At 48.3% G+C, this 9,985-nt stretch overlaps 1 protein-coding gene across 2 annotated transcripts in view; it reads right to left on the bottom strand.

The window, feature by feature from the left end:
- Positions 1–9,985, bottom strand: part of Bfsp1 (beaded filament structural protein 1) — a 37,244-nt gene that overhangs the window by 2,528 nt on the left and 24,731 nt on the right. For both annotated transcript variants that reach the window (XM_021194464.1, XM_021194463.1), the window contains exons 6-7: positions 2,423–2,643; positions 472–557 (exon numbers count right to left, since the gene is read on the bottom strand). In XM_021194464.1, coding sequence (XP_021050123.1) covers positions 472–557; positions 2,423–2,643 — 307 coding nt within the window. The remainder of the gene's footprint in view (positions 1–471; positions 558–2,422; positions 2,644–9,985) is intronic.

The following is a 9,985-nucleotide window of genomic DNA, read 5'->3' on the forward strand; positions in this document are numbered from 1 at the left end:
ACCACCTAAGGAACAATAAACATGCACACCCATGTGCACCTGCACACACATACACACCCATGTACACCTGCACACACATGCACACCCATGTGCACCTACACACACACATGCACACCCATGTACACCTGCACACACCCATGCACACCCATGTGCACCACATACATGCACACCCATGTATACCTACACACACACATGCACACCCATGTGCACCCACATATATGCACACCCATGTGCACCTACACACACACATGCACACCCATGTATACCTGCACACACACATGCATACCCATGTGCACTTGCACACATGCACACCCATGTGCACCTGCACACACACATGCACACACTGAGGTTCTAGATGGGTTGGAGGGAATCATGAATGTCAAGCAGGAAGAAAATCTTGCTGCTGCCCAGACAGAAGAAGAAGGCGGAGGAAGCCAGGGCTGGAAGCTGAGGCCGGACTTGAGGAGTTACCTTTCACACTGGATCCGAGGCTGAGAGAGGCCCCATGGCTTGGGGTAATCAGAGAGATGGGAGTCTCAATGAAAATGGAGCTCAGCCTGAAAGGAAGAACCAGAAACAATGTGGCACCATCTTTAAGTCATCAAACCAAGCTAAATAAGGGACAAGATCAAGCCTTGAATACTGAGCAAAAGTGAAAAATGGAGAGAGACAGGCAGACAGACAGAGAGACAGAGACAGAGAGAGCTTTCTCTAGACAAAAATGGGCATGAATTGCACATCACAAAGTGTTAACCACATAGACATTTACACACTGGGCAAAGACACAGACATCCTCATTTCTCTGAGCCCAAGCCATCAACTGTGAAAGGCCACGGGGTACTGCACAGTGACTACTCAGAATCTAAAGCGCAGTTCTCCATCAGATTGAGTCTGGAGCCTCCAGTTTTGAATTACATAGTTAAGTTCAGGCCAAGATAATTACGGCAAACAATTATTCTCTATAGGATGTACAATATATATCATACTCATATTTAGGATATAAATCACATATATAATATACATACATAAAATATAATATATAGTATGGACTACATATAGTATAGGATGTAAAATACTATCTACGATAAATAATACATAAAAATTTCAAATAATATATAGTATGTAAACATAAAACTGTTTAAAGACGTGGAAGAAGAGGTAAGGAATTACTGCATCTAAGTAGAGTGCTCAGGAGCAGCTCAGTCCATACTGTAAGATTTTTATCTGTTTTTAATCTACTTCAAAATTGATATTAACAAGCCAACCAAATGAGTGTACATTACCTTTGTGGGCTGCCCTTTCCCTAACACAAAAATTGTTAAAAGGGAATTCAGTACAGTTCTCGAGTTCTTTTCATGGGTGTGCTCAAAGCAGTCACAGAAACCTATGTAGCGCGTGAGCTACCCCAGGACACAGGGCTCTTGACAGAGAATAGAGAAAAGCCTGCGTTCCCTGGGGAACACTTGCACCAGGCACACGCAGCTGGGGCACACGCAGCTGGGGCACACGCAGCTGGGGCACACACAGCTGGGGCACACGCAGCTGAGGCACACGCAGCTGAGGCACACGCAGCTGGGGCACACGCAGCTGGGGCACACGCAGCTGAGGCACACGCAGCTGAGGCACATGCAGCTGAGGCACACACAGCTGAGGCACGGCACACTCAGCTGGGGCACACACAGCTGAGGCACACACAGCTGAGGCACACGCAGCTGAGGCAGGGCGCCTGGAGCCAGAGGAGGAGCTCTGCTGCAAGGCCTTGGAGGGAGGACTTCTAGTCTCATTCAACCTAAATCCGAAGAACTGGGGGGGGGGGGGTGCTGAAGAGCCACAACTGGTTGCCTGACCCATTCTCCAAAGCTTATCTATAGATAGCTATCTGCATAGGAGAGAGAGAGAGAGAGAGAGAGAGAGAGAGAGAGAGAGAGAGAGAGAGAGAGAGAATGAATTTCCCAGGAGTCAGTGGGGTTATCTATCACAGATTTGTTATGAAGGAGCCCTGCATTGATCCTCGGAGACAGTAAGATCACAGACGCAGCAGCAGCAGCAACAGCAGCTTTAAACACTCCTCAGTGTCATGCAGTGGAGAAGGCACAAAACCTGCTAAATCCATCAGCATTAGGGGGCACAAAGCAGACCCCTAATTGCAGCTGTTTCTCGTCACCCAACTTAAAATATCAGGCATATCTCCAATCATCCCCGCCCTCCCTCCCAAGTTCTCTGCCCAAATCTCCAGTGGTCTGTCACGCTCCTGCTACACAGTTATTCATCTTCAAGTCAGGGACGTCTGAGTTTCCTTGCCTGCCACATCACCACTCCCTCCAACTGTTCCTGGCACACGGTGAGCACTCGACAAAGATTTGTAGAAGGAGGATGCGGACAGGCCAGGGAGCCAGGCACAGAGACACACGACCAACCGCACCTGTTGCCTTCCATCTCAATGATCCGATGGTAACGGTCTAGCTCATTCTTCAGCGTCTGCTGGGCTACGGCCAGCTGCCTGCAGTCATAGGAGGACCTCTCCAGAGACCGCTCCGCCTCCTCTAGCTCCTTCCGAAGGGTTTCGATCTGCTCGTTGTAAAGCTGTATCTCCTCATCGTAACACTCATGAGCGTGCTTAATAGCTTGCTCCAGGGTCGTGGTCTGTGGGCAAACACGAAGAGTACGAAACCCATCACACCTCCCCCAAACAGGTAAAAGCTAATGTGGGGGCTGGCAAGATGGCTCAATAAGTATGAATGCCTGCAGAGCAAGCAAGAGGACCCGAGTTCAAATCCCCAACATCCATGCAAAAGCCCACATGCTGGTAGGCTGGGAGAGGGAGGGGGTGAGACCCAGGCCGACTCAGGGAGCTTGCTGGCTAGCCAGCCTATTTGAAATGGTTAGTTTCAAGGACAGGGAGGGACCCGGTCTCAAAGAATAAGGTCAGGAATGATAAAGATACTTGACATCCTTTGCTGGCTTCTCTGGGCATGCCTACAAGCACATGCATACCACACACACATACACACACAAACGCACACACACATACCACACACACACATGTATATCACACACACATATACCACACACATAACACACACACACACATATATCACACACACATATACCACACATATAACACATACACATACCACACACATATACGACACAAACACACATAACACACACACAAAAACACACAAAAACACACTACATACAAATTTAAATTAAGTTTTTAAGAAGGGAGTGGGAAAACAAGTCATTTTATATTACTTTCAAGAGCTCCTGGGAGTGTGACGGCCTATATATGAACTTAGTGACAAGCCTACCATGTGTAATAAGGCCCTTAAAAACTCATCTCGAGAAGAAAAGGATTTGGCAAGCATGGGCATTTAAAAGGGCGAAACAAAGCTACTGCTTCTACTGAGAGCAACACTTCTCACACTGCCCTGTACATCAGAGCTGTCAGGGGCGGAGCTGGCAAACTCTTCTGTAACCAGCTCCCATGGGATGCTAGTGGTGCTGGTCCACGGATCACGCTTGAAGCTACAGAGAGCTGGACAGACGTCTGTATCCAGGCCTGGGCTTGGGTGCTTCCTGCAACTGAGCCTAAGTGTGCACGCTACGCATCCTGGTGACATCCGTTGCTGTGACAACTGAACTCTTCCCTCAGTGGTAATATTTGGAAACTTAGATTGCAAAGGTTAATTAGGAAAATAAGGGAATGGACATAGTCTGAACACACATTTATAAATGTGTGTGGTACAGGAAGAGTATTTGCATGCATGTATATCATATGTAATGTTAGGGGGTATGTGTGTATATATGTATGTTGGATGTGGAGAAATGTGATATGTATATGCGTCTGTGGTATACTGATGTGTGTGTATGATATGTGTGTATACATGTGATTTATGTATGGCTGTGTATGTGGGGAGTATGTACATGTATCTATATGTACATGTAGTGTTCATGATATATATGTGTGTGTGGCATATGTGTGATTGTGTAGTGTGTATATGTGATCTGTATATGAATAGTATATGTGATGGGTATATGTAGGGGTGGAGGGTTGTATTGTGTGTGTTGTATGTGTGTTGTGTGGGGTGGTTGGAGGTGTGGGGATGTGAGAAGGTAGAAGGTGTGAGGCATGTACTGAGTGTGTGGGTGTAGGGGCCCACATGTGCTGAGGCCAGATCAGGAAAACAAGTGTCTTCCCGAATCATTATCTACCTTCTTACCTTGAACGATATCTCCCACTGAACCAGAAGCTCATCATTTGGTGAGCCTGGCTGGCTAGCAAGCTCTTGAGAGCTGCCTGTCTACACACACACAAACACACACACACACACACCACACACTACATACAAATTTAAGTTTTTAAGAAGGAGGTGGGAAAACAAGTCACTTTATATTACTTTGTGTAATAAGTATGCTACCATGTGTAATAAGGCCTGGAACCAGCATTGAAGTCAGCTCAAGAGATCCTATCATTATCTTCTCCCTGAGACTTCAGAAAGAGGGAACTCAGAAGCAGAGGAGTGGAGGCAGCTTCTAGACTCCCAGGAGGACATGCAAGTGGGGACCTAAGGCTGAAGCAGTGACCTTTTGTAATGTACATGGAGAAGCTGTGAGAGAAGTCTTCAAACCCAGAAATGAAACCAAAGAAGGAAGATAAACAGAGATGGAGGAGCCTGTGTTAAGAGAGGGAAGAGGGAGAGAGAGAGCCAGTGAGCAGTGCCTCAGATCCTGGTTCCTGGTCCCTAATGCATACATGCTCTCAAATTTCATAAACTTCCTGTTACAACCACTTCCTTCAGGGTTGGGGAAAACCTTCCCAGTGGAGAACCCAGCATTCATTACTTCAGCCAAGTCATGGAAGTCAGCACCATCCACACTTGTCACAGAAATGGCACTTGTCGCAGGCCCTCAGTCAGATCCTGACAACGCATTAGGGAAGCCCAAGCGGAGGTCTGGTCCACAGACCCCTTCACATCATCAAGGCCATCCGGGCAGAAACAGTAAGACACTGCTCTGGAGGGCAGGGGCTCAACATGGGCAGAGGGCAGCAGACATTAGGTGAAGCGCCATGAATTCCCTGGTGCCATCCATTGTCCTATGCGGTTACAGAATGTTAACTTGGGGGGAGGGGGCTGGGCAGAGAAAATACAGGATGTAGTGTTATTTTTTTCAACCTTGTAGAAATCTGAATTTATTTCAAACTACAACAGTGTCCTTCTGGGTTAGACCAGCTGCTGCATGTTTTTCTAGTTCTCCTAACTCGGCCTCCACCTGTAATGTCAGATGCCAAGTCACCCCCACCACCTACTGGGGCAGCCATGATCTTGCCAAATGACAGTGGTCACACACACACCAAGAAACGTTTTCAAGAAACAAGGGGATTGTCTCTCAGGAGCTGCTTCCCTGTGACACTGAGGGAATGTGTGGAGCCACAGGTCCAGGGGACAGAGACACAAGGCTTGGGAGAACTCCCATTCGCCTTCTGTATGTTCTTGAAACGTTCCTCGATAAAAGACAGGAGAAAGCGTAAGGCACGCCGAGAACCTGTGCCCTCTCTGTATGGAGTCCTGCTCGGTAGGCAAGTCCTCATCCTAGTAACGGATCAACCCACCAGACTCACTTCGGCCTCATTAGGGGAAGCTGCTATTGCTCCCATTGCTACAGATGAGGAGATCGAGGCCTACGGAAGAAATGACTTTCCCATCAACACCACAGCAAGATGCAAACCCACCTCGGCAGCATGCGAGACATTTCCTGAAACTGTGGCCTCCCCTCCTATCCTCCCCCAGGGTAGAGGTGAGCAGTGGGCAGCAGGTACAGAAAGAGAGACAGAGACAGAGACGGAGACAGACAGAGACAGAGAGTCGTGGGGGATAGAACCCACTTCAGAGCCCTGGTAAACAACACTGCCGTCTACCCCCAGTCAGACACGCCAGCTCCGCTCACAGAGTGCACAAGGGACTCAGTGTGACCACAGGCAGAGATTTCCTGGAGTGTTTCAGGCTTCTAAACTGTAAGGCGGGCAGCACAGGGGATCACAAGAACAAGGTTGGAGATGAGGTTCTATAATCTATGATGTGACGGGTTGCCTTTCTGTTCTGGCGGTGGAGTGTGTGCTCGTTGCCATTTCTTTGAAGATGCGCCTGTTTTAAAGGCTATGCCCTCAGGCACGTCATCCATGCCTTGCGTCTCGGGCACTGCCCAACCTTTCTTTAACAAGCAGCCAATACTCCACACTCCACGGCATTCCTCGGACCCCATCGGTCTTCCTCACTGTCCAAGGAGATGGATCTGTTTATGAAACTAAACTTCTGTGTACACCAATGTGGCTTTTATAGCTCAAAAACAGAAACTACGCATCAGAAAAAAAAAATATTCAAGAAAAACAATCAGCTTCACTTTCGAAAGCTTGGGTGTGGCTAAGGGAAGCCCCAAACATGCAACATCTCTGCACTGCGCTAGGGCCTACCAGTCGTCACCAGCCCTCGCTGGCCCTCACTGGCTCGCAGAGAATGAGACACAGAATCGGGCAGGTGATCCAACCACTGGCATTGAATGGCCAGCCACATCTCAAAGGCCTGTCCCTGGCACTGCATAAGGAAAGGGATTTCCAGAAAGGAATTATTCATAAAAAGACAGGTACCATGGGAGCCAGAAGAAAGGAAGAGCAACCAGGGTTGTCTGTAGGGGAGTGTCTAAGGCCCATGAGAAAGAGGCAGGGGAGGGCAGGAACCACGTGCAAGCACACACTTCACACTATGAGCGAGATGAATGCTGTCTCTGCTTAGAGCATAGCTGATCTGTCTCTTTCTATCTCTTCAGACAGCATCAAGGGGCAGCAGGAGCCTTTGCAGGAGCCAGACGACTGCCCTTCTGTGCAATGGACTCCAGCCTCAGACCTCTTAAGGCCAGAATGCTGCTGGGTGTAAGACCTTTATTTAGAAGAGGCTCTCGGGGATCCGCCCTAGATCTCAATGCCATGGCTAGATGCACCAAGCAGGTCACCACTGTCAGTAACTGTGGGACCCAATATGGTGCCTCCCTCCCGAGGCTTCTCAGTCTTCCACCTGCTGTGGCCCTTCAATACAGTTCCTCGTAGTGTGGTGACTCCCAGTCATAACAGTATTTCTGTTGCTGCTTGATAACTGTCATTTTGCTACTGTTATAAATCATAACGTAAATATTTTGGGGGGTAAATAGCCGCCAAAGGGGTTGCAAACCACAGGTTGAGAACCGCTACCTAGAAGATGGTGAAGAAAATTGAAGTCAGGCAGCGTACTTAGTATCCTGTTCCTCCTGTGGCAAGACCAAGATGAAGATGTAGGCCATAGACATGTGGCCCTGTGTGAGAACAGTGGCTGGCAGGCAGGGCCCAGACCCACCACACTTCTGTCACAGCCATCAGAGAACGGAAGGTACTAAAGACCAATGGGAGCATCACTATTTGAAACCTCTGACAATAAATGGGCTAATTTAGGTAAAGATGAAGATGATGATGGTGGTGGTGGTGATGATGATGATGATGATGATGATGATGATGATATATCCAACAAGATGGCTTTGTTGGTAAAGGTTCTTGTGACCAAGCCTGACAACCTGAGTCTGAACCCCAGGGCCCAAACAATAAAAGGAAAAGAATAGACTTCTGAGAGTTGTCTTCTGAACTCCACATGCATGCACACATATTTGCGCGTGTGCACACACACACACACACACACACACATGAGAGAGACAGAGAGAGAGACAGAGAGAGGGGGAGGAGAGAATGCAAGCATAAATGTGAGTTTTGAGTTTTGCTTGAGGGATGGTGCCCTGAGCGAGCGCTGACTCTGAATCTTACCACTAGATGGCGCTAAAGAACCTTGATGAAAAAGAGGTCAGGGCTCATGCTGTTTGCCAATCGATAAAACCGGTTTCGGGTCCGCTCAAGACACTGAATTGCCTGTCATTCCTTGTCAGCCTGGAAGAAATGAATCCCCAAGGAACTTGGGCATCTGTGTTTGGCTGACCTGAAGGAGAGGCCCCCAGCTCCAATCTCGGGCTCTGTTCTTAGAGGCATGAATCTAATGCCTGTGGAGCCGCCTGGAGGACTTGTTAAGACAGGAGTTGCCGGGCCACAGCTGGTCTGGATGGACCCGTGAATCTGCACTTCCGACAAGGTCCCAGATACTGCTGATGCTGCTGGGCCAGGGAACTTACCCTAAAGATCCCAACCGGGAGACGTTCTGGAAGCATCGGAAACCTTAACCAGCGCCACAGCCCTGTCAAATGTCCGGCCCTTCATCCCAGCCTTGACTTGTCTAAAAGGCTAGGCAACCAAACCTCCGTTAGAGGTCAGCTACTTGCTGTAGAAGCAAAGAGGTTCTTAAACTATCAAAACCCCAACAGTGACCATTTTGAATGACACCATAGAGGCTGTAAGCCTGGAGCTCACAGGGTCAGGCAGGGAACATTCTAACACTGATTCCCCACCCTCCAACCCCCCGCCCACCTCCTAGTCCAACCTCCCCACCCCGTGACTGGCACTTACAGCTCTGGTCCTCATAATCCCTTGATCAGGATTGTCAGCATTACCTGGAAACTTGAAAAGTCATGATCCACACAGACTCCAATAAGTCAGGCGCTATCAGTTTCAATTAGAGCTAATTAGACAAGATGGAGGTCTCTGTGAACTTTGCCCCCACCCCAGGTGTTAAACTCTGAATATGCTACACAGCAAAGGATTTTGTAAGTGTTAAAAGTTCTTAAATACTTTTTCTTTAAAAGTAAGTTATTTAAATTAATCCTGATCACATAAGCAGGAAAGGCAGAAGCTAGAGAAGTTGGAGTCAGAGGGTTTAGACCCAGGACTTTACACACAGCGCTGGCGTGGAACAGCCTTGGGCCAAGGAAGGCACAGCCTCTATGACTAAACAGGGTCCTCCCCACTATAGGCTGTCGGGATTGACTTGTACCAACCACACGAATGACACTGAGAGCAAGTTCTCCCGTAAGATCCTCCAGCAGGGGCCCAGGTGGACCCCCCACACACACACACACTTTATGCCACCCTGGGAGACCCAGAACAGAGAGACCAACCTGCTTGCCCCACTCCCTGACTTACAGAACAGTGTGAAAACGAGAAAATATTCAGGAGCCATGTCACATACGTGGGCTGTGACAACCCGTGAAGGTGGCACACCTGGGGTTCATTAGACCAGTATTTTGTTACTGAACTGTCACCTCTCTAGATCCTAGAGTCCCACTCAACCAATTGTGTCTCTGCTGAATACACAGAGAGAGAGAGAGAGAGGAGAGAGAGAGAGAGAGAGAGAGAGAGAGAGAGAGAGAGAGAGAGAGAGAGAGAAATTTGTCATCATTTCCTAAATAATAAATAAAACCACTTATACCCACTCACACTATCCTGGGTGTTGTAAGTTGCTAGGGTTGAGTTCAAGGCTATGGGAGAACGTCATAGTTCACATACAAACACTAAGCACTTCGGAGACCTGAGCAAGCGTGAATTTCAGTACCTGTGGGGTTGTGAAGACTGCTCCCCCTTGGATACTGACACGGGACTGTACAAGCCCTGCAGAGCATCATGGACAGCGCTGGTCCACTTGACCACAACGTGGAAGCACTGTGCTTTCTGTAGAGGTGATGTTTCCTGTTTTGCACTCTCCCCTCCTGCGCAGCAGTGGTGTGGCGGCAAGCCACGACTGAGTCAGCCAGGACACACCCTACACTCGACAGGGCGCTGTGCTGTTAGGTCGGGTGTGTAATAGGTAGGTGGGTCATATAAAAGCCATGTGCACCTCAGGCTGCTTCAGCTTGCCACAGATTCATCCAGACATGACCCCTCGAGTCAAGGACACTGGATAATATATGGAATGATTTGGTAAATTTTGACAACTATCTTTATAAAACTGGCTTGCTTTGATTTTTTTTTTTTTTTTTTTTTTTGCCTCAACATTTTATGAGTAAGAATCCACAAACTTCATCA

Source organism: Mus pahari, chromosome 3 (assembly GCF_900095145.1).
Source record: "Mus pahari chromosome 3, PAHARI_EIJ_v1.1, whole genome shotgun sequence".
In the NCBI taxonomy this organism is placed as follows: Eukaryota; Metazoa; Chordata; class Mammalia; order Rodentia; family Muridae; genus Mus; species Mus pahari.